Source organism: Trichoderma harzianum (genome assembly GCF_003025095.1).
Source record: "Trichoderma harzianum CBS 226.95 unplaced genomic scaffold M431scaffold_7, whole genome shotgun sequence".
Classification (NCBI taxonomy): domain Eukaryota; kingdom Fungi; phylum Ascomycota; class Sordariomycetes; order Hypocreales; family Hypocreaceae; genus Trichoderma; species Trichoderma harzianum.
The window spans coordinates 1570607-1594086 of NW_020209255.1; the positions used below are offsets into that span (position 1 = coordinate 1570607).

A 23480-nucleotide genomic window follows, 5' to 3' on the forward strand; every position below is an offset into this window, starting at 1 on the left:
AAGTGTGGATGTATACATGTAATCTTCAGCAGATAGATGCTGTCAATTATCCCGTCTTATTGATCTTCACGCCGTTATACCAAGACGGCAGCTACTGTAGCTCTTAGGTCAGCCGTCAACTTTGGCATGGAAAGAAACAGGGTTTTGTCGATAGTTTGTCCGGCGCTTCGTATCGACACTAGCACCGGCAAATGATCATTACCACAGTTACCAGCTGCGCTAGTCCACTGATGCATTAATTTGTTCTGCAGTGATATTTCGGGTCTGTCATCCATGGATCCCATTTACTATCTCGGATGACTAACGTGAAACTCAATGGCTTTCATAGCTCTCAGTTGTCTTGAGCCAGCAAAATCCCACTAAACTGCATTCGCCCACTAATATGAGCCGAATCCAGCCGACCCCATGGGGGGTTTGCTCAAAACAGCAGTAAACGGGCAATTGCCAGGCGAACAACTCCACCATTAGCCACTCACAGCCAGGTGTTCGCGATCCATCCCAGGCGATACCGGCCGGTAAATGCAATCGACAACGCCTGATCGGTAGTTGACCTGTTTCTTCTCTCCTCTCTTCATTCTCTCTGATGATACGAGCCCTCCCCAAGACGCACCCACTATAACCATCACAATGTCCCAGATCTGGGGCAAGGCTGTTTCAGGCCTCGCCAGACTCTCTCGCTCCGGCCCTTCTCCAGCCCAATGGCTTAATGCAGCAGCACATGGCATCCGCCGTTACTCTGCGGCTGCCGTCAGCGGTGCTCCTTTGCCTCTCGAAGGTTATCGCGTGCTAGACATGACCCGAGTGCTGGCTGGTGTAAGTTGGCGTCTCACTCGTGTGTGCACTGCATGCATCTACCTGTGTGCATATAAATAGATGCACCCACCAATGCCTAGGTAATCCCTGGCTAACCTGCCTCAGCCGTACTGCACTCAAATTCTCGGAGATCTTGGGTAAGCTTGTCCAACGTCACAGTCTGCCTCGTGCGGCTAAGCGATTGGCATGCATTGATGTTAATTTGTCAAATTTCCAGCGCTGAAGTCATCAAAATCGAGCATCCAACGCGGGGAGACGACACCCGAGCATGGGGTCCTCCATATGCAAAGTACAAGCCGGAATCTGGGAGAGAAGGCCCCGGTGAATCTGCTTACTTTCTAGGGGTATGAGCCAACTTTGACGATTTTGGACTGACAACTGCCGTGACCAATGGAAGCTAACCTTGTAAACTCTTCATCTCTTTTTTTAGGCAAATCGCAATAAGAAATCTCTGGGACTATCATTCCAGCACCAGGGTGGAGTTGACATCCTGCATAAGCTAGCAGCAAAATGTGATATCCTGGTTGAAAACTACCTCCCAGGCACGCTGAAGAAGTACTCAATGGACTATGAGAGTCTACGAAAGATTAACCCTGGACTCATCTACGCCTCCATTACAGGCTATGGCCAGACAGGCCCTTATTCTAACCGTGCTGGTTACGACGTCATGGTCGAGGCTGAGTTTGGCCTCATGCACATCACAGGCTCGCGAGATGGCCCGCCAGTCAAGGTGGGCGTGGCTGTTACTGATCTAACCACGGGGCTCTACACTAGCAACAGCATCATGGCCGCACTCTTGTCAAGGGCTAGGACTGGCAAGGGCCAACATATTGACGTGGCGCTGAGTGATTGTCAAACGGCCACCTTGGCCAACATTGCAAGCAGCAGTCTGATAAGCGGCAAAAAGGACAGCGGTAGATGGGGCACTGCTCATCGTAAGTCAAGTGCACATTGGCAGATGTTGGATTCCAATGTGCTAAAAGCATTGCAGCTTCTATCGTCCCATACAGAGCGTTCAAGACAAAGGACGGAGATATTCTCATTGGCGGTGGCAACGACCGACTATTTGGTGTCCTTTGTGACGGCATTGGCAAGCCGCACTGGAAGGACGACGCCAAGTTCAAAACAAATGCCGATAGAGTTGCGCATCGAAACGAACTAGAGGCCGAAATCGAAGCCATCACCCAACAGAAAACAACACAGGAGTGGCTCGAAGTATTTGAGGGCTCAGGAATGCCTTATGCCGCCATCAATGACGTTCAGGGAACGCTCAACCACAGTCACACCAAGGCCCGTGACATGGTCATTGAGATTGATCATGAATACTGCGGACCAATCAAAATGGTCAACACGCCCGTCAAATGGTCAGAAACCCAGCCTATTGTCAGGACTCCTCCTCCGGTGCTGGGCCAGCATACAGATGAGATTCTCAGCGAGCATCTTGGACTGAGTGAGGCGGATATTGCTGCACTCAAGGATCAGGGAGTGGTGCGATGAGATGCATGAGATTTTATGAGAACAATGAGAATCATATAGGATTGCATTAGACACCTCCTAGATTATGAGTAATGAATAAGACTCATTTCTATACAGGATCTTATGTCACTTCGATTGTTTGTTTGTTTAATGTTAACGAGCAAACAGTTATGAGCACGGACGATATGAGTGAGACACTGTGTACAAGCCCGACTTCTTTTGGTGATGCGCATCATGTGACCCATCACATGACTTCTCCTTCTGTCTTTTCCAGCCTCTCGCGCTTTCCGAAAATGATCCCCCTTGACATCGTAAGATAATAATACATCATCGCAATCATGTTTTAACTTCATCGGGGGAGTTCTTTTCTTTTTCTTTCTTCTTTCTCATTCTTCCAATTTTCATGGGTCGTTATGCGTGCGGGTACTCAGTTTCTCACGTCATCTTATAAGTGCAATGTCATGAGAACAGCGATTCCCGCTTCACACGCAATAAGCCTGTCGCATCACACGGGCAATCCCTAAAATGGAACGCAAAATGGAGACGCCATTGCCGATTAATTTACCAATTGGGCCAAACGATGAGGATGTCACAATGCGGGACTTACCAGCGGCCGCTGTTGTAGATCCCGAACCCATTGTCAATGCCGATACGGAGAATGAATGTCCTCCAAGCTCAACACCACGGCCTTCGTATACACCACAGTTTTCATCTGCGTCATGGATCCTTGATCTTATTAAAAATAATGAAGAACCATCACGTTCAAGTTTATCGAATGAGCCAGAGGCGGTTCCACAAACCGGCGATGAAAGCAAAGGTGTTTCAAATGGACATGATGGTTCAAGCATACACGACACGATGACAATGCCTATATCGCCAACTCATCAGCCGTTAGATAGTGCGGCGAATATTATTGCGACATCTCAGCTTGTTGGAATGAAGAGGAAGCGAGAGCAGGATGAAGAAGCCGATGATTTCACTCAAAACACAATGTCGCTTCCCCTCCCTCCTCCAACACCAGTGTCAACGCCATCAGCAACACAAATACTGAGTTTTATGCCATTAGGCACTGATATAAGGTGCTCTGAATGCGATGGAAATTCATCGGGCTCAGATAATCCGTTCATTCTTTGCAACAGTTGTTCAAGGCTATGGCACCAAGGATGTGTGTCATTAACAATAGAAGAGGGGGGTACACAGTGGGCTTCAAGATTCATGTGCCCTTCATGCTTAAGCATGAGTGAAAGCGATGTGATAGATCGTCGCACGGGATTTTCTCAACAGCAGAATGAAATAGAGAGACGGCGAGCAAAGAACTTGGCGGCTCTCCCAAATGATGTTGTTCCAGCCAAAGAAGAACTCGTTGGTTTTTGGCCAGGCCATGCATCAGACGCGGCAGTAAGTTTATGCACAAGCATTATTGCCAAGAGAAATAAATGAGAGTGAGCTAACTCTATATCTACAGTTAACAGAGTACTTTTATGGAAAGACAAAAACTGATGTATTAAATATTCTCTCATTTTGCGATCAGCTCAAGCCACAGTTGTTAGTTGACATCATGGTTTCTGTCGCAAAGAAACACCCCGATCTGCCCATATTCGACTCTCCAAGTTGGAATGCCAAAGCTATGAGCTCCATTTCGGGCAGAGCAAAGCATTCACATCAGAGCTCTCGGTCTACAACGAAGCTACGACACGGACACACGGTGCTGGAATCCAGGGTGAAGCACAAACACAAGACTTCTAAAAAGACTATCAAGATAGCACCAATCCCCTTGGAAGAAGAATCACCGTTGATGGATTATGGAGATTCTCTTCCGCCCATGTGGCCCAAGGCTGGCGAGGGCCTATATGCAAAACTTTCTCCAGAGGATGAAGATCGGAAGTTCTTGTTGGATGAGAATGACGAGGAGGCGTTTAGTCATTTCGGGGTGGATAAATTTGGCAAGCAGATTGCGATTCCTGTAAGTGCTTGAACGAATGGAGTTTATCACGGGTTCTTGGGTGTTTCCATGGGTAATTTAGCAGACTGTAATACCATCATCTTACAACATTGTAACAACACAGCAGTTTATCAAAGAGTCGCTGCTCGGCATAATTATTATCGAAAGGCAGAACATTGGGCATCAATAAGCAAGGAGAGAAGAGTAAAATCTACTAGATCGATTCTATTATTCCAAACTAACTATACATTATATTACCAGTTGCCTCTAAACTCTAGAATAGGATTGCTTCACTCGTTAGCACCATCTTGACATTGATCCAATTCGTCTTTTCCCCCGTCTACCAACACCGCGCTCTTTTATGCAAAAATACCCATATTCCCTCCCGCTCCAAAAGCAGGACTCTCTATCTACAAACACGCTTCTTCTGAAAGGAACCCGCCAGCCAAACTCCTCCACTCACCACAACTCACAGCTGCTAATTTAGCAAGTGAACTTGTACTCGGAAACGAGAGGAGTGTTGAGCTTGGTGCTGGTGCACAGCATGTCCTGGACGTGGAGGGTGCTGACAACCTTGGTGGAGCTGACAGAGAGGACGGTGTCGGAGAGGATGGTGACACCAACGAGGCCAGAAATGCGGCCACCGAGGGCACCGACAACGTCGATGTAGTTGTGGCAGCCCTTGGTGCTGAAGGAGACGCAGTCGAACTGGCAGGTTCCGAGGCCGAGCAGGCAGGCGGTGGCCTTGAGCTGGGCGAAGAGGCCGGTGGTCAGGGAAGCCTCGACGTCAGCGGCGACAGAAACGAGGCCGAAGGCGTTGGTGTTGAAGATGACGACGGCCTCAGCAAGAGTCTCGACGAAGAAGCCAGCGAGGGCGGCAGAGGTGGCACGGAGGGTGGCGCTGATCTTGGAGGTCAGGGAGATGTCGAGCTCGACGTCCAGGTTGATGCCCAGACCCAAGGCGGTGATCTCAGCCTCGATCTCGGCCTCGGCGCAGAAGGTAAAGGTCTCGACGGTGGCCTGGCACCAGGCGTGCGTGGCATCGTACTTTGTGAACTTGACGGGCGAGATGGCGCAGAAGGCGCTGAGGGCGACGGTCGAGCCCGAGGCGGAGCACTTGGGCATGGGCCAGGCGCCGACGAGGGCGGTGCCGGAGCAGGCCTTGCTGTTGGCGTCGTAGCTCTGGCCGGGCAGGCACGAGCAGGCCTTTGTCCAGGGGCTGTAGGCCATGGGGGCCGGGCACTTGAAGCCGGCGGCGAGGCTGAGGGCGGCGTCGATGTCGGTGGCGGCCTCGGCGACGATCTTGTTGGCCAGCTGGACGTTGGAGGTGGTTGCCGAGCAGGCTGGGCCGGTGGCGGAGGCGGCCATGGCGATGGAGGCCAGGGAGGCGACGGTGGCGAGGAAATGCATTGTGAATGATATTATGTTGTATGTGCTGTTTAAGCGGAAAGGACTGACTTGGGTGTGATTGAGGGGGGGAGTCGAAGGGAATGACTGAAGCTGAAGAGCTTTGGAGGGGATCTAAGAGAGAGTTGTGGATGGGGATGAGAAGAAGAACGGGAATGGGAGATGATCAACAGTCTTTATATACGCAAGAGAATGTCATGGCGATGCTCCTTTTTTCTTATTAACTGTATAATACTACGACTCTTCCAAGCTGGCGTTGGTCCCCCTTGTTGCCTTAACCCCTAATGAGGCGAAGACAGAGCTAGACAATGTCATCCCAGAGAAGAGAGGAGGTTTGCTTCTTTCGCTTGTGCGATCGCTTGGTAGTGGCTCTGGATAGAGTTGCTGCTAGGACGGTAGTTGGATGGCTTGGGGCCGGAGTGCCGGTGACAGGGGGAGCATGTTAGACCGCCATGAGCTGGGAATATGCCGAGTCCGAGGGGCAAGTACAGGTTCCATGATCATTGACCGATGGTGCGGAGATGTCATGTAGTTGGTTTGTGCTTTGGGGGGAGTATTCGAATAGAATCGTCTGGGTAAACTATTGATTATCTGTTGTCTTGATATATGCACCTCTTGTATTGAATTGATGTTTTATACTGCGTCAGATTCTGTGTTGTTGAGTAATCACCATTATAAGGAAGTTGAAGTACGAATATTATGTACGTGGTCTGTTACTATACTTGTCTTCCTAGTCAAGGTATGATGATGATAATCAGGGTATATGCCGATGGCAATCTGACGCTTCTCTCACGAAAAGACAGTGACAGCTCGAGTCAACGGGCGAAATTGCTTGACACGCGGCTTTGCGTATAAGCCCCCCTTCCTATCCTGTCGGGCGTATCCACCGGCTTCTTTCTCTCTTCGAGCAGCAATCTCGCTCAATACTGAGATGTGACAGACTTGGATGCTCGTCCGCTTGGCATCTGCGGTAGTACATGTGCTGTTATGAAGCTACGTGAGAAGGACGAGTTAGGCTGAGTCCACCATATTGTCTCGGTTGTTGGTTCAGACACTGCATTCATATAAATGTTGGGTGCTACCTAGAAGTTGATGCGCTATCATGTCTCAGTTGGGCATTTAGAGGACCAGACTATTATCAGAGACATGCATATTGCCGGACTCGTGGCTAGGCCATAGTAATTACAAAATCGCGCGACATCTCATCTGATTCATTTTCTAGCGTTGACTTACATCAAAATAGGCCACACAAGGAGGCTCAACAATATCCCAGCAAGAGCAAGAAAAAAGAAAAGAACAAGAACAAGAATAAGACGATAAAAAAAAACAAAGCTCTTTCCTCTCCCTTGTCCACTAACCAGGGTTCTGCCATGTCCCCCCTCGCTTGAATTTTCGGGGCCATGCACAAGGGGTCGGAAAAATAGAAGTGTCAAAATAAAGCCCCGGACTTAGACTCCGGGATTCAAAGCACAGAGTTGCGTCCTTACAGCCCCGAAATAGCGTATTCTTATCAAATAGTATTCCATCAAATACGATGCAACGGTGCATTGCACAATGAGACGCGCGTTTTTCTCTCTCTTTTGCTAATTTCCCTTGCACGCGAGTAATGGCGGTATCCTTCCTGAGCCAGAAATGACAGCTCATGAATATCCCACACCAAGACGGCAATGTTCACGAGCATGATGATCAGTTGACTTTTTCTCGCACAGACTCTCCCTCGCGATATCATGACCGGCAAAAGATGAAACTCCCAGCCCGATGAGCCGAAGTGCAGATCACTTCTAGAGTACCAGAAACTTTTGATCAATGACGTGCACAATCCCGGCATTATCCATACATATGATATAGTACAGCTCCACTCATGTATGTATGATTACCGCATGCGATCAGCGTGTCAATGCTTCAGAATATGTCTATCAATACAACATACTGTACGAGTAGCAATACCAATTACGAGGACAGAGGACTAGACGAGAGATACCAGGAATCAGGTGCTCTACCATTCCATTCCATCGCTAACCAAGATTTTGATCGACGCTCCCCCCTTCGCTTCGTATTCCGCTTCTCCGGTACGATCCTGGGTCGTTTTTAACGATCCTTGTTCAACGTGCTATCACCGAGTTCGCTCTCCCGCACATCCGATTAGGGGGGATTGACCCATGTCGAGTCACGTCAAGTTGAGGACTTGGGTCTAGTGTGGGGATGTTAAAAGAAGGAGTGAGAGACACTTGGGGTTCGCTGAAGTAAGAGAGTGTATATTTAGATAGAAAATGTGCTAAGCATCATGAATTGGGACATAAGATGCATGAGGTAAAGCATATCAGATTAAACTTTATCACTAAGATCTAAACTTCACTATCAAAACTGGAAGAGGGAATCATGCATGCATTCACAGCTACGTTTCTAACAAATGCTTTCTTTCAACCCAGTATTCTATTCTTACTCCAAGCTTAGTAAAATCTAGGGTAGGAACTGGACAGAAGAAAAAGGGTGAAACATCTCGGCTCAGACTTGCCTTTAACAACGTCACTGCTACCGGCTCTTTAGAATAGACAGGCATCCAGACAAAGGGGTTAGCTGCAAGCAGCAAACGCACAGTTGTTCCGTTGACTCCGCCTGTGGCCGTTGTAGCTCGGAAGTATCTGTTTTCATCATCACCGCCGAGAGCTTCCCTTTCTGTCTCATACGCTGTGCATATATCTATGCATATGCATCTCCTTGCGTTGGTACAGTTACTTCGTATGCGTAAACGCAATCTCATATACCTCAAGGAAGAAGCAGAGTAGTACCCTTGACCTTGCCGCTTTCCATCTTGGCAGTTCGCGCTCCAAATTGTATCTATAAAAATAGATGATTAGTCACAGTCTACAGGCTTCAGTACTTGATTGAGCCCGCCACTTACCGCTCGTTTCTTCTCTGCTGCCACAGAGCGCATACCCAGGCTGTCAGCAAGGAGACGCAGGACCCTTTTCTCGGGTTCCAAATCACTCCCGGTTCCCGGGTTGTCAAAGTCACACTTCTCCCATGCAGGCAGCTCAATGGCCCACTTCACGAGGCTCTCGTCAAGGTATGGAAACCTCACCTCTCTGCTCCAATGAGCCAAGACCCTGTCGTCTCGCCCCAAGTTTCTCTTGCCTAGCCGGCCGACGTCCAGCTTCAGTTCGTCTATTAGACCTGGATATCCGCTTCGTGTAAAAGCGGTAGCGTGCCGGACATATCCGCCAAATAACTCGTCCGCGCCAAGCCCCGACAGCAATACCCGGGCTGTCGTACTATATGGTTCAGCCGCCTCTAACTCCGAGCTCAGCTGTCCCATCCCCTGTCCTCTTGAAGCAAAGTACAGGGCACAAGCAATCGAGAGATCCATTTCAGTGTTATGGGGGTATATGAGGTCTATCAGCTCTGCTCGATGAGCGCTGGTTTCTTCATATGGAACATTTACCTAGACACGTGTTAATATGTGAGATTTGCCGCTGTTTTGTCTAGTCCTTACAGTAACGAATCGCCACTGTCTGCCTGGGCAGACAGCTAGCAGCTCCGCAAATGACTTTCTCCCAGTCATCCTGTCGGGACAGAGCTCATACAACTCAGCTGTGGACAGGTTTTTGTTTTGCGAAGCAATCCTAGGATTCTCAAATGCCACGTTGATCAGATCAATAGCTTGTCCCGGTGGAATTATGTCACTGGAAAGTCGGGCCAGGACCGTGCAATCTAGCCCTCCTGAGAATAACACGCCAACGCGCGCGTCTGACGTTTCCGCCATTGGAGGTCTTGGAACGTTTAGAACTCTAAGTTGGAGTGACTCCATCAGATGATCCCGCAGCTGCTTTACTGAGAGAGACTGGCTGGTTAGGGGAGTCGTCGGGGTAGTAGGAATAGAGGCGTTGAAAATGCCAATACTTGATACCTGAAGACATGAGTAGCACGAATTGCGGTTGGCATGTTTTTACTCCTAGTGGCCTGCGAAAGCGCTTCTAAGCGGACTTACCAAGTCTTTGTTCTGGTCCCAATCATGGCGAATAGGCATCAGCTCCGCCGGAGAGTTTTCTCCATCCAGCGGAATAGTATAACAGCCATCTGCTTCAACTTCGGCCCATCCCACGGCAGGGGCTTCCGCTATGCTGGAGAGCAGAAACTCGTCTCCCCTTTTCAGCAGTAGTGAACGACGTCCAAGGCGGTCACGCCCGTAGTACAGCTTCTTTGCTCTCTTATCCAGGAAGATGAAGGCAAAGGGTCCCTCGATGGTTCGTAGGGCGTCGAGGACACTATCCTCGCTACTGGTGTTACGACTCGCAGTCGTCAGCAGGGCTAAGACAGCCTCGCCATCGTTGCCCTCAACAGGCTTTCCGCCAAGTTTCCAGGCTTCGCCGTTCCAACAAAGCACAGATCCGGATTCCGCGTCCTCCAGGGGTTGTTTTGCAAGATGGTCTCCGCGCAGCGACAGAACCGTCGAGGTCAGGGTTAAATGAAGGGCGCTCTCGCCTGAACAGAGCTGCACCTCTACGGCTCCAAGATGGTCAGGCCCACGGTTCCGAAGCCTTCGCTCGAGGCCTGGGGCCAACTGGTGACGACCTGCATCCGCTGATATGGCGGCATGGATGCCGCACATTGTAAGGCGCGTGAGGTCTTGATAGTGACAAGGATCAAGTCGAGTCGCGATAAAACTCGGGCTAACAGACGCAAAAGGATTGGCTGGTGCGTGCGCCACACGCTGCCGTTGACGCTAAGGTGGCAGCGCCACACATCCTTGATCCTTCAATGTTCCCACGGCATGTCCTCGATAGTGATTTACTTCCAAATCCCTCCACTATCTCAATACTGTTTGACAATAAACATTTGATCTTAGCTGTGTACGGCTCTTAAATACTGAATGAATGGTGGCAGTCGGATCGGGTATGGTTTTTATGAGCAAGAGGTTACATAGGTACCAACACCCTCTATTGATAAGCATAGCCCTGGTTCACGATGGGGTTCGACATTAGCTACAGACTTTGGTGTAACCAACTTCATGCTAATCATCGGATCAATATATCATTTGACAGCCCTTGCGGTACCAAAAAAGAGAATAACATGCTTCGTATTACATCTATGTACACTTTCTGACATCTACAGCTTAGACGGTGTGCTGTTGGTCTCTGCCAGATATTTCTTTGCCTGAGTTTACAACATATTAGCTTCACATTTGACCGAGGATATGCAAACAATGGAAAGACAGATGGACTCACCTCGCCAATGGCATCATAATCCGCATTCCACTTCCAAAACTCCAGACTACTGAAGTCAGCGTTCTTATCCGGCACAACCTTCTCCAGCACACTATCCGCGTGAGAAACGCCAATCGCATGCTCCGTCTTTCCCGACAGGTGCTTCGTGTTCCATCGCGAAAACGCCTTCACCCGCTCCGCCCTAGGCTTGCAAATAGCCTGCCAGGCATTCACAACCTGCGGCACGGAGGCCGTAGAGCCAGCGGACAAGAGCAACTGCAGCACGCCAATGTCTTCGATAATGGTCGAATACCCCTGCGCGGCGTTGGGGTGCATCGCGTGAGCAGCGTCGCCCAACAGCACAATCCTGCCGGCCTTGCTCGACCAGCGTGGCAGGTCGGGCACTTCGGCAACTCGCCAGCGGTCGCAAGACTTTGCAATTCCCAGGGCCTTGACCATGTCGCTGCATGCGTCCTTGAAGAAGCGGCGCACAAACTCTATGTCGCCCTTTTCGTCCCAAAGGCTCTTCTGGTCTGTCTCTCCTTGGATGGCAAAGAGGAGGCCGATCCTGCCGAACTTGGAGCTGTATCGGGTCACGACGAAGCCGCCCTCGCCCTTCCAGGTGGTGATGTTTGAGTTTTCCGTCAGCTTCATCGATCTCGGGTCGACGGTCAGCTCGGAGACGGCCATATCAAAGCTGTAAAAGGTGGTCTGGTCGATAATAGGATCCCATTTCTCGGGAGGCCCAAGGTCTGATAGTACCGCCCGGCGAGTGTGTGACTTGATGCCGTCTGCCGCTATGAGAATATCACACACAAGTTCCTCCCCGCCTTCCAGCGTCACAGTAGCCTTTGTCTCATCATCAAAAACTTTGACCACGTTTGCGCCGAATCGAATCTGTGCTCCGGCCTGAGCTGCTTGGTACTGGAGCAGCTTGACAAAGGCCCTTCTCGTAGAACCCCAGTCGGCATGTTCGGGAGCATCAACGACGGTGGTCCGGATCTCTCCGGTGTTTAGCTCGCGGTATGTGACGGATGGTGATCTGTCGCAGATTTGCTCCAGGGTCGACTGGAATCCCCAGCTCTGAATGACCTTGCTTGCGCTTGGCCTGATGCTGATGCCTCCTCCTGTGGGGTTTAGCTTGGGGCTCCGCTCAAGGACTTGGACTTCATGACCGCTCTTTGCAAAGGCGGAAGCAGCAGTGAGACCGCCTAGACCAGCACCAATGATAATGACCTTCATGGTGGTGAAACTTCGGTGTGAGGATGTGTTCAGTTTGTGATGGTGCCTGGAAGAGCTACACCGAGAATTGGGGGTTCAGAACACTTGACCTTAGTGTCAGTGATATCCGTATTAGGAAGGACCCGAACGCGTATAAATACGAAACAACTCGGTATTGGAGAAAGCGATTTACAAGAGTTGTTTGCGGTGTTGTTTGTCGCATTCTGCTTGATACTTATATTGAAGTCTCATTGCTGGGGTCAGACCATTGCCAACGTTGCTACTTCCTCGGCTCTCCGCTGCTACGTCGCAGTTTGGATTATCTCCGTTCATCGCTGACATCCGAGGTTTCGACATTTCAATAGTTGCCAAAGCACAGCTTGGAGCTTACATATGGGTCGAGTTTGAGTTTTACACAAGTTCTAAAGCTAAAGCATTTCTACCAAGCCGTAGCTTTATAGAAGAAAAAAATCCATCCAATAATTACGCTCCGTAAGCGAGAATTACCCCAGATAAAGATTCAATCCTTCAGCTGGTTCCATGTACCCTTCATGTGACAGGTGCGGCTTCAGGCCGAGGCTACAGGCTATTCACGCCGACGGAGAATACATGGGAAGTACTTGGGTACCCGAGATTACTCATCCCAGAAACCCTCTGCTTTCAAGTTGCAACTCAAGTTCAATGTCAAGTTAGTAAGCTATGCTGAGTCAAGTTGACAAGCATTGACAGTTCATCTTAGAGCAGATGGAACAATTACATAACCTGCCGAGTCGGGTTGAAGCACCAGTCATGAACCTGTCTGCACTGGGCTCCTTTATATACTGAGCTCGTACACTAAACCAGACAAAATAACCAACCAACAGCGTCCAAGATCTCACGTCAGCGTCTTGCAGCAGTCTAGCAGCTCTAGCAGCTCCAACCAACGAGCTTCAACTGGTTAATTCCGTCGTTGGTCGAATCTAGCTGCGGTGGCTAGAAATAGCCTCTGGTGACTAAGTGGATTTATGGCTGTGCTCAATGCCAGCACCGTAACGGCTAGCCTGGCTCCGAAAAACGTGCGGCGTCGCTGCATCCCGTCCTATTTTTGGTGGTTTTTAAGCTTGATAAACCACGCCTAATTATAGCTGGGCGCACTTTGGGCATAACGACCAAACAACAAGTCAGATTATAGTTGACAAATGGCCGTTGGGCGTTCCCCCAAAGCTTTGGGTAGAATATAAAGTACTTGGTTTCTGTTCCTGCTTTGTGAAGATCTTGATCCCTTTGAGTTTATCAGCGCTAGCCATACCCTCACGTCCCCTCCTTTTCTTGCAACACGCCTCTCTCTGAAGCATAGTATCCAGCTTCTTGTATTTCCAAAAAGCCAAGAAAATCTACAATCCAAGATGCGGTCCTCAGTCTACGCTGCTCTCTTCTCCCTCGTCGCCGTCGGCTTGGCTGTCGAGTGCCACCCCAAGGTCGATCCCATCCCAACCTTTTCCCTCTCTGATGGACGAAACCTGCAGAACGACATCCACGGCAACCAGTTCACTCCTCCTCTGAACTTCCCGCTCACCATCGATCCCGCACATACCGCTTCCTTCGCCGTCGGCAGCGCCATTGCCTGCATCGAGAACGCCTATTCGTTTGAGAGCACACGCATTGGCCAGACTGACCTGGCCAACGCCATCCAAGCCATCATGGACGAGTGCGACCACGGTAATGGCGTTACCAAGGGGTAAGTCTGGACAACTAGGCACGCACTTTATTAATCATTGATTATGAGGCTAATTGATTCGCTTCTACAGTGGCAAGGTCGACATTATTGGCGACAACGGACTTCCTCTAGAGGTCCTGATTCAGGACCGCGCGCTCGGCTGCGAGAACTAAAGCCGAGTGACGAAATTTTGTATCACGATATTATACCCTTTTCTTTTCTTTTCTTCTTTATGGGATTATTCGGCGGTTCTCCTAGCATGGGCGCAGGTGGTTATAGAGCGGGAGCCATATATTTCTACAAAACTTGATTCTCATTACAGTAGACCAATGAAGATACAAACTTGCTACTGCGACTTCTTGACTCATTTTGTGATTTGGTTTGGTATTATACAGAGTAGGAAGTATAGACTTTGAATTCTTAGGTCGTACTTCTTATGCTGATCCGTATTATTATGCTTTAGAACCTACCCTACACCGGTAGAAATTGAGTAACTTTAGATGAATACGACTACCGAGACTACTATGGCCAGGGAACAGTCGAAACATAATTCTTTCTCTCTTCTTTCGTTGATTATTGCCCGTAGGTTCAAATCATGGCCGTACTTATTTTCTCTGAAAGAGTTGAGGTTCGCCCGCTCATTTGTTGATTATCCCCTCCTGTCTCCATGTATCTGTGTCTATGATCCCTTTACCAGAATGATCCTATAGTGGTGGGTAATTCATATACATCCAATATAACTGCACTTGAAAATGATTCGCTAAAGTAAAACAGTGTCAATATCATGCAGGAAGCCTTCCATCATACTTGTAGAAACGAAAGGTTGAGTGGAGCCAATGCCATCTACATGTGCTGTCGCAATGTCTCGAGACACATAAATTGAACACCCTCGGCTGCTCACTGTTACTCTTCTTTTTCTCTCTTATTCTTCCTCTCATTTGCGCCAAATTTCTATGAGCAATCCAATCTATGTATGAACCACCATTGTGTTGGCTACTCTATACCGTATTGCAACTTTCGCTACCGACTAGAATTCCCTTCGCAATCTCTCATGGCGGCTAAACCCAGCAATCTTCCAGTTGTGGCTATGAAGGTGGCACCGCGATGCGGGAAATGGATTCCTCCTCATCTTCGAACTTCCGATACTATGAGAGCACAGATTGCCGTAGATGCTCTCGATAACGTCGAGGCTGATTTGGAGCAAACCAAATCTCAAGCTTTGGCAATGGAGGTAGCACTACAATCCGTATATCGCAATAGATGGATTCATCCTCATCTTCGACATTCCAATACTATGGAAGTACAGACTACCACAGACGCTCTCGATAATGCCGAGATCAGTTCGGAGCAAACCAACACTCGTCTCTCTCAAGGAATGGACTTGGAGACCCAAGATGCTGTTGTTTACAGAATGGACAGACTGGTGCAAGATTTGATAGCCGCCCGCAAGAGTCTGGAAGACGAAAAGAAAAAGACGAAAGACAAGGATGCTCAGATCGCTCAACTGAAGCAAGAAGTGGCTTACCTTCGGAACAAAGCCCGCGAGGGAGGCCGAAAACATGAGGCTGCGGGGGCGGAAGTATGGAAACTCGAGCGAGCGAGTGTGCTGGCCTCAGCAAGCAGCGAGGAGGTGAATGAGCTGCAGCGGCTGTTGGCATTTCACAAGACCAACGGGGAGCAGGTATCAAGGCAGCTCAGAGACTTGCAAGCTACCAACAAGGATCTTGAGACCCAGCTGCAGGCCACCGAAACTGTACTTCGGGAGCAGATGTCACTTTTGTCAGGATTGGGTATATGTGCGCAACCAGGTGCTGGAAGTGACTCACAGGAGGAGAAGCAAGTAGCCCCTGGTCGCTTGGAGGATGCCACTCTTCAGGTCGATTGAATATGTAGTAGCGGTATGATCTGTCATTACATGCAGCGGCACAGTTGTAAATAAAGTAGCCAATTCGATGATTTTTCTCATATGTAGGGCACTCATGACTGAAACTGTGTTATGACTGGCGCGATGTTGGTTAAACACATTGGCGGGGGATGATGCATGTCGAGAACCGGATTGTGGTGATTGGCTCACGGAATCAGGCTGCCTTGAAGGCCTCCCGCAGTATGCATTGGGGTTGCCAAATAGTGGACGAATGGTGGTGAGATAGATGTAACCGATATGCATGAGACAAAATGTGGCCAACACCATGGTTTTTATTCTACACAGCCCCTGTTACTGAAACGGCATTGGTTGGGTGTAAATGTTCAATGCCGTGCTACATGTCAAGTAACATGACAGATTGTTATCAGGCTGTGTTGAAGGCCTCCCGCAGCATGTCTCGAGGCAGCCGGAAGTCCGGATAACTCACCGCGCGATTCGAGCCCAACGATTCTCTTACATGCAAGGGAAAAGCAGGATTCCATCTGTATGCAATATGTGTTGAGTTTTGGCTGGTTGCCAGCATCGAGTCAATTCGGGAGGCCCGCCAACATCAGGGAATCATTGAGCGCTTAGCTACATGTAACGTGCGTGTAACACACATGTAATGTCGCTTCTTTGTAGCCCTCCAGAGCAGTCCCTGAACGGATCCTTTATTTCGATTTCCCAGTCTATATCTTACCAAAATTACTAGAGCAATACTCAATGTCCGATACCCAGTCTGATACACAGTCCGTTTTCTGGATGGACATCAAACCGAATATGGCGGATGATAAACTCATTCAAAGTTTGATGAAGAGGTGTGGCTGTTCTAGAAAGAGAGCAATTACTCTGTTAAAGGTAAAAAGCATAATTCAAGATTGCTTCAATTGTCAAGTTGTCACTTTTTCCTGATGGACTTTTAGATTTGCAACAATAATGTTGATGAGGCCGAGAAGCATCATCGTCTTGTGGAATCATACACTCAAGACTTGACGGACGAATCACCATCATCAACGCCGGAATTTTTGGAGCTTGCACAAAGCAATCCACCATCCAAGGGTCCTTTTAGTTCACGATCTAATTCCGCCATGTCCTATAGAACATCCTCCGATATGGGATACCAGAGTGACGCCCAAGAGTCCATACATGATACAGCCAGAGACAGCGCTCCTCAAGAATGGGATTTCACTTTGCCTCGTCTTCCTTGGTTGGAAATCTCCACGGAGGATGACTTTAGCCCCGATAGCCTTGCCGCAGCCATTCAGCATGGGGTCAAGGCCTATCGTCTCCGAAGCTATCTGAACACTTACGATCCAAGACTTCTTGGGCAAGATATCAATGCCAACGTCATGGGATTTCCTCTCATATTCTACGCCGTTGAGTCAAATGACGAGAATATGGTACGCCTCTTGACCGAGTTTGGAGCTAGTGTGAGTGCTGTATATGAGGCTTTCCAAGTCCCTTTATTAGCATTTGCCATCATGTGTGGAGAGACGCTGCAGCTTGATACAACAAACATGGTATGTGTTCTTCTCAGCATAGGTGCTTCCCCTCATTCCATTCCAATGGACTTATTCGCACCGTATCTACGAGACGAAGCCACAAGCGTCGAGGAGAAAGGCAAGAATGTGATTGCAGCTGCTTCAGAGACTGCGTGGTGCTCTCCGTTCACAAAGACTAGGCTCGCAAGGAACATCAATCTCACACAGAGGTACTTTTTGGAAAAGTCCACGAAGATGAAGCCACCCTCAAAGAAAATGCGGCAGATCGCTCAGATTAAAAATTGTCAGGGGTTGCTGGGCATCCCGTATTTCCTTGTTGGCCAAACCGTTGCCAGCGAGCTCCTCATCCAGAGGTTGCTCACTCACCTCATGATGCCCGCGAAACAGCCATTGGTTCTGTGCTTCGCCGGCCCCAGTGGCCACGGAAAGACCGAGTTGGCACGGCAGCTTGGTCATCTTCTATCGCTAGACTTGGAAGTGGTTGATTGTACCACCTTCACTCATGAGATGGAGCTATTTGGGCCCAGGGCGCCTTACCATGGCTACCAAAGAGGATCAGCAGTCAACAACTTTCTCGTGGAGCATTCCGGTAGACAGTGTATTGTTTTCTTGGATGAATTTGAGAAGACGACGTCAGAGATCCACCAAAGTTTGCTACTTCCATTTGACAATGGTATGACACCTGATAGACGATGACTGTTACGGGGGCTAATCTGTGAGATAGGCGAATACAGAGACAGACGAACGGGTGATAGGATTAATTGCTCTAATACAATTTGGATAATGGCCACAAACGCCCTTGACGACACCATTCTTGACTTTTATGACCACAACGACGCCATTGCCGGTGATGATGCAGATGAGAGAGCTCGGCTGCGAGGGAAGCTTTGCCAGCAGTTACAAGAAGGGTTTCTTCAGAAATTCGGTGTAAGCCTCTTCTATTTACGCTTGAATGATGCTTCCAGCTGCTGCTGATGGCTAACTTGGATACTCAGGCGCCCGTGACAGGGCGCATCTCTGATTTCATTCCCCTGCTCCCCTTCTCTGCTGGCGAACAAGCCGTCATCACCCACAAATGTTTATTAGAATTGGCACAAGAACTGCGTTTGCCTATAAGCCTAATCAAGGGCCCAGCTGAGCGGCTTATCGGTGACATCAGGTTACTGATTCGAAGGGATGGTACCGTGTGCTCAACTCTTGCAAAGGCACATTATCACAACAAGTTGGGAGCACGCAGTCTGAAGGCAGGCGCGGAAAAGGTCAAGCGGATTGTTCTGGATGCATACCTTGACGACGATGAGGAGATTGAGGAACAGAATACTTTGCGAGATGTTGTCATTAACGTGGATGGTGGGGAGATTGTTGGCAAGATGTTGCCGGTTACGAAGGCAGCTGCTTAAGCATGATAGTAGATTTGCATTTAGTCGTCACCAAAAATGTTTTTTTTTTTTTTTTTTTTTTTTTCAGTTTACAGTAAGACTTGCTTAAGAAATAAGGGATGGTGTTGTTCATTGCTCTTACATGTCAGGTCTTTCAACCCAGATCTGTCACTCAGTAGAGGAAACAACAAGGCTTGTGCACATTGGGCAAGGCAGTTTTTTGTACTACGTGGTTCTGGTGGCTACATGAATTCAATGAGCAGATTTCACGATGCTCACCCAAAAAGATAAAGGGTACGTCAAAGCGTTACACATATTGTGATACGCAGTAAGGCAAGACACATCGGCAACTATGCTGATCAGGCGGTCAGAAATTTCAAGATAGTGAACAAGCAGATACTATTCACTTTGACGTATCTGCATACATATTTGTTGGGGATATATAACATTTTGAAGGATTTCTGCATTTATCACGGCATGTAACCGTCATGGCTACTGCTGGGGGCCTACCTGAAATACATGTGAATTTGAGGGATAGAACATGCCTATGCACTTACACGTAACAAGAGAGAGAGATGGTCCTCGAATTTGGCAAATTGTGAGTGATTCGGCAAGAGAGTTTTCAGGCCGCTATGCAGACTTAGTACATGCATCCAATACATCGTTGGCCGGCAATTCATTGACCTACCCAATCCGCTTATGCAGGCATGCGATTAATGGGAAGCGGGAGGCCTGCAAGTAGCATTCACATGCGATCTAGGCTTGCCTACGCGTGTTGTGCAGTCTCCAATTATAGTGGCCTCTTGATGAAAGTTCCCTGCATACCACTCATATCTTCTTCAACGTTGAAATAAGTACGTGTGTTGTCACAAGTATATATAGTGATACAATTCACACCCATCTTGGGTTGAATGGAGAGAAATACTAATCTTCTTGAGGTTATCCAAGACAAATCATCGAACCATGGAAGATCAAGTGGTTCCGGCTCTCAGAAGAGTTGCAGAAATCGGAACTTTGTACGATGCAAAAACAGACAGATTTCTGAATGCTTCAGTTTTATCTCGAGGTCCGTCGGATAATTATGTGTCAACAAAGCAAACTCCTCAGACAGATATCACCATCTCGAGATGTGCTTCGTATGGAGATGTATTTAAAGATCTCCATATCGACGACGCCACTGCGGTCAATATTCTTTCTGGAATTATTGAGCTCCAAGGCGCTGCAGTCTTTCTTCGTGACTTTGTGCCAAGCAATGGAGGGCGTGCCGCTATTATCCATCAATTCTCAACCGTGGTGCAGACACTGGTCAATTTAACCGAAGCCTTCCACTCGAGCGGTGGTTCAGCTCCTTTGCAGACCAGCGACTGCACTCATGTGGTGATTGGAATCAAGTGGGGATTACGGACAATCGTCGCAGCTTGTTGTCCCACGTCCAGCACATCAGGACTGTCTGAAGGCGAAGAGGCGACTTTTAATCGGGACCTGGAGGTTTTAACATCTTCCATTGAGGCTGGCTACATCACACCGCAGTCACCATCGACAGTGAGCCATGAAATGGAATTTTGCAATAACCTCCTTTTATACAGCGACGTGTTTGAAAAAGAAGGTCTGGTAATGCAGGATGTGGCTGAAGTATGCGATTTCATTCGCATTGTGCCAGACCATATCCGACAAGAAAGCGGCGGAAAGGGATGGCCAATCGAATACACCATGATTCCTGTCAATATGCTTTCGTATATTCTGCCTTCTCCCCAGGTGTTTCGGTACAACTTGAGACCGGTCAGAATGGATCATCTTACCAATTTCATACACTTCTTCGACGATTTAGAAACTGCCATTGTTGCGCTTCAAAACTACTATGCCTATCTGGCGAGTCATTTCATGCATGTATCCAAAGAGCATATCAATGAGGTCTCACAATCCATCAACCACTTGGATGAGGCTAAGAAGTGGGCATCTAATGAGCTTTTCCACGTCTTGCTGGGTGTGCGACAGGGGAAGAAAGACCATTCATTGCTATTGGATTTGTATCGCCATATTGTCTCGAAAAATCCTCCACCAAAGCAAGTCTCTACTATTGTCGGGCGAGAAACTGACAAACTCGAATTCATCGCCAGTGCCGTTGCTCAGGGCTCACACTACATCGGCCACAATGGGCTTTCCCTCGAGATGGTAAAAAAGGCCCACAAAGATACTAGCTACTATATCTTTCACTTTGATTCCGTCGCAATGGACCAGAAACAGGAATGGAATGACAATTTTACCCTACTTCTGGAGTTACTTGGCCAACGAGATGAGCGGATGCCTGTCTACATCATGGACCATGACGCAACAGACTCCCATATGTGTCAAGGAATGTCACGCATTGCTCAGTACAAGGGCGAAAAAGAGAGTATCTTTGATTTGCTCGGACACCGCCAATTTATCGCTTCAATGTGCTTCGCTCAATGCTCTGCCGGCAATCTGGATAAGAGCAATGACCAACGACCAGTCAAAAGGCGTATTGTTAAGATACCCTGCCCGAGCCCGGGGTGCAATTCAGGTCATTTAGAATGGACCTGCCCACAATGCTTCGCAGCAATCGAATACGGATACAGTGACGACTTTTTCTATTGTGATTGCGGCCGTGGTCTCTTCAGCACTTATGAGTTTAAGTGCAATAACCCCAAGCATGGGGCTGACTACAAGACATACGAGGTGGACGAGCTTCGCAAGCTTTTGGGCCAATTGAGCGAGGACAACTACATCAATATTCTCATCCTTGGAGAGACTGGAGTGGGAAAGTCGACATTCATCAACGCTTTTGTCAACTATCTAACTTATTCTACATTGGATGAAGCAAAAGAAGCCGACAAGCTCGAGTCTGTCATTCCTTGCTCGTTCTCTCTCCAAACCATGGATAGGGAGAATACAGCAACAGACATTCAGGTACACAACGTCAAAATTGGTGGGCGTGATGATGAAGCAGATGGATCGACGGGGAACTCGGCAACGCAAAAATCGGTTGTTCATTCGGTCATGATTGGAGCAAGAACTTATCGATTGATCGATACACCCGGCATTGGAGATACCAGAGGTCAATCCTATGATAAAGAAAATATGGCTGATATTCTCCAAACGATTAGCCCCTATGACAAACTGCACGGTATCTTGGTGCTGGTCAAGTCCAACAATGCACGCCTCACCATCACATTCAAATACTGCGTCAAAGAACTCCTCACTCATCTTCACCGCAGTGCGGCCAAGAATATGGCTTTTGGCTTCACTAACACCCGCATTTCCAACTATACGCCGGGTGACACGTTCAAGCCCCTCAAAGCTTTGCTCGATGGACATGCCGATATACCCATCACGCTCTCGACGTCAACTACGTATTGTTTCGACTCGGAGAGCTTCCGATACCTTGCAGCATATAAGCAGGGCATTCCGATGGCCAACGAAGAAGATTTCCGTCGAAGCTGGGAACACTCGAGCAAAGAGACGCATAGACTTCTAAACTACTTTGCATCAACTCCGCCTCATCCCGTCACCAGCACGTCAAGCTTGAACGGAGCACGCAAGTTGATAATGGAGCTGACGAAACCCATGGCCACCATCTCGGAGTCTATCCGGAAGAACATTCAACTGTGCGAAAATAAGAGGGCTGAGCTGAATGACACGCAGCTGACGGCTAGCAATCTTCGCAAGAAGTTGCGCTTGGAGAAAATCCAGTTCAAGGCTACCAAGTTGAACAGGCCTCGCACGGTTTGCAAGAATCCCGACTGCTGTGACTTTAAAGATAGTGGCCTTGATGACGGAGTGGTTGTCACTATCTACAAAACGCACTGCCATCCTGTGTGCTCTCTTAACAATGTCAAGGAAGATGTCGTCGCCGATCCTGGTCTCATCAACTGTGCAGCTTTTCGTCGTACAAGTAATTGCTTGCGTTGCCGCCACCGCTGGCAAGAGCACCTACACATCCTCTATGAACTATCAGAGGTCAAAGTCCAGGTTGTAGATACCGAGATAGAAAGGCAGTTGAAGGCCAAGGTTGACGACTTGACGCTGCGTCAGACACTCCTCGCCCGATTGGACCGGGATATCAAGGAGTACAACGAGGAGCTCGACGAGATTCGACGTGCTGCTGCTCGCTTCTGTCTTTTCTTGAGACAAAACTCCATCTCCGTCATCAACGATGCCACGCTGGATTACCTTGACCTGCTCATCCAGGACGAGACCGGTGTCATCGAAGCTGGCCGACAGCGAGGCCTTTCCATGGACCCAAATAAGAAGCGGCTCCAGGCACTGAAAGATGACAGACAGATTCATCTGGAACTGGTTGAAACTTTCAAGCAGAACATTGATGATCCTGCCTGCCCCGAAGACACGTTGCTGGACCAGCGAGGAGTCGGCGCGTTGGTGGAGAAGCTGTATCAGTTGAAGCATTTTGGGGAGAACTTGGAGCACATCAAGTATGTCATAGATTCTTCACTCGAAGACACCTATCGTGAGCGGCCATATCGCGTGCCGATAGTCAGCTCTCGCAAACGCAACGCGCATAAAGCAAAAGGCGAAGCGGCTTCTAATCAGTCAACAAAAGCATCGAAGAAGAAACATGATCATCGGTCATCTTATTCGGTTGATGGGGATGACAGAGCGAGAACAGAGAAAAGTGGTGAGGGTTTAAGACCCATGAAGGGTCCTGCGAATGCGTCACAAAAAGTTACTTATGCTGAAGTGGCCGGATCGGGTTATTCTCACCAACACTCATCGAAGTCGTTGCTTGATCGCTTTCTACCCTGGAAAAGGTAGAGGGAATAGAGGCATTACTATCATTGTAAGGATAATATCTAGCTAGATTGGTAGACGTAGCGCAGATTCAACGAGTTTATCATAAACATCATACATGGAAATCGTATTTATATCTCTTTTAACCTTTTTTTCTCTGATTTGTAAAC

At 48.5% G+C, this 23480-nt stretch overlaps 9 protein-coding genes across 9 annotated transcripts; 6 read left to right on the forward strand and 3 right to left on the reverse strand.

Moving 5' to 3' along the window:
* The first annotated feature begins 456 nt into the window (after positions 1–456).
* Positions 457–2392, forward strand: M431DRAFT_117810 (hypothetical protein). Its single transcript, XM_024912015.1, has 5 exons — positions 457–813; positions 919–950; positions 1031–1157; positions 1244–1748; positions 1805–2392. Exons 1-5 carry the CDS (start codon positions 628–630, stop codon positions 2308–2310), a joined length of 1356 nt encoding a protein of 451 aa, XP_024773774.1. The 5' UTR covers positions 457–627; the 3' UTR covers positions 2311–2392.
* Positions 2393–2826: 434 nt separating this feature from the next.
* On the forward strand, positions 2827–4264 carry M431DRAFT_496050 (hypothetical protein; the record flags this gene model as incomplete). Its single annotated transcript, XM_024917448.1, has 2 exons — positions 2827–3687; positions 3755–4264. The coding sequence occupies 2 exons, from the start codon at positions 2827–2829 to the stop codon at positions 4262–4264; spliced, it is 1371 nt and encodes a 456-aa protein (XP_024773775.1).
* A 450-nt stretch (positions 4265–4714) lies between these two features.
* On the reverse strand, positions 4715–5641 carry M431DRAFT_482923 (hypothetical protein; the record flags this gene model as incomplete). The annotated part of the gene is made up of 1 exon (XM_024916081.1): positions 4715–5641. The coding sequence occupies one exon, from the start codon at positions 5639–5641 to the stop codon at positions 4715–4717; it is 927 nt and encodes a 308-aa protein (XP_024773776.1).
* Positions 5642–8404: 2763 nt separating this feature from the next.
* M431DRAFT_86744 (hypothetical protein) lies at positions 8405–10247 on the reverse strand (the record flags this gene model as incomplete). Its single annotated transcript, XM_024923713.1, has 4 exons — positions 8405–8476; positions 8541–9080; positions 9132–9545; positions 9627–10247. The coding sequence occupies 4 exons, from the start codon at positions 10245–10247 to the stop codon at positions 8405–8407; spliced, it is 1647 nt and encodes a 548-aa protein (XP_024773777.1).
* A 497-nt stretch (positions 10248–10744) lies between these two features.
* Positions 10745–12084, reverse strand: M431DRAFT_87795 (hypothetical protein; the record flags this gene model as incomplete). Its single annotated transcript, XM_024923833.1, has 2 exons — positions 10745–10792; positions 10864–12084. The coding sequence occupies 2 exons, from the start codon at positions 12082–12084 to the stop codon at positions 10745–10747; spliced, it is 1269 nt and encodes a 422-aa protein (XP_024773778.1).
* A 1364-nt stretch (positions 12085–13448) lies between these two features.
* M431DRAFT_496054 (hypothetical protein) lies at positions 13449–13932 on the forward strand (the record flags this gene model as incomplete). Its single annotated transcript, XM_024917449.1, has 2 exons — positions 13449–13780; positions 13851–13932. The coding sequence occupies 2 exons, from the start codon at positions 13449–13451 to the stop codon at positions 13930–13932; spliced, it is 414 nt and encodes a 137-aa protein (XP_024773779.1).
* A 736-nt stretch (positions 13933–14668) lies between these two features.
* M431DRAFT_509108 (hypothetical protein) lies at positions 14669–15814 on the forward strand. Its single transcript, XM_024919233.1, has one exon. The coding sequence runs from the start codon at positions 14811–14813 to the stop codon at positions 15642–15644; it is 834 nt and encodes a 277-aa protein (XP_024773780.1). The 5' UTR covers positions 14669–14810; the 3' UTR covers positions 15645–15814.
* A 340-nt stretch (positions 15815–16154) lies between these two features.
* Positions 16155–18606, forward strand: M431DRAFT_509109 (hypothetical protein). The gene is made up of 4 exons (XM_024919234.1): positions 16155–16520; positions 16586–17837; positions 17889–18091; positions 18160–18606. Exons 1-4 carry the CDS (start codon positions 16386–16388, stop codon positions 18562–18564), a joined length of 1995 nt encoding a protein of 664 aa, XP_024773781.1. The 5' UTR covers positions 16155–16385; the 3' UTR covers positions 18565–18606.
* A 746-nt stretch (positions 18607–19352) lies between these two features.
* M431DRAFT_450023 (hypothetical protein) lies at positions 19353–23447 on the forward strand. Its single transcript, XM_024915256.1, has 3 exons — positions 19353–19397; positions 19492–22994; positions 23123–23447. Exons 2-3 carry the CDS (start codon positions 19507–19509, stop codon positions 23139–23141), a joined length of 3507 nt encoding a protein of 1168 aa, XP_024773782.1. The 5' UTR covers positions 19353–19397; positions 19492–19506; the 3' UTR covers positions 23142–23447.
* The last annotated feature ends 33 nt before the right edge of the window (positions 23448–23480 follow it).

Coding starts and splice junctions, on each gene's coding strand:
- M431DRAFT_117810 (XM_024912015.1), top strand. CDS start 628: ATGTCCCAGATCTGGGGCAAGGCTGTTTCAGGCCTCGCCAGACTCTCT. Junction 951..1,030: donor CAAATTCTCGGAGATCTTGG/GTAAGCTTGTCC, acceptor TCAAATTTCCAG/CGCTGAAGTCATCAAAATCG. Junction 1,158..1,243: donor AATCTGCTTACTTTCTAGGG/GTATGAGCCAAC, acceptor CTCTTTTTTTAG/GCAAATCGCAATAAGAAATC.
- M431DRAFT_509108 (XM_024919233.1), top strand. CDS start 14,811: ATGGCGGCTAAACCCAGCAATCTTCCAGTTGTGGCTATGAAGGTGGCA.
- M431DRAFT_509109 (XM_024919234.1), top strand. CDS start 16,386: ATGTCCGATACCCAGTCTGATACACAGTCCGTTTTCTGGATGGACATC. Junction 16,521..16,585: donor GAGCAATTACTCTGTTAAAG/GTAAAAAGCATA, acceptor ATGGACTTTTAG/ATTTGCAACAATAATGTTGA. Junction 18,092..18,159: donor GGTTTCTTCAGAAATTCGGT/GTAAGCCTCTTC, acceptor TTGGATACTCAG/GCGCCCGTGACAGGGCGCAT.
- M431DRAFT_450023 (XM_024915256.1), top strand. CDS start 19,507: ATGGAAGATCAAGTGGTTCCGGCTCTCAGAAGAGTTGCAGAAATCGGA.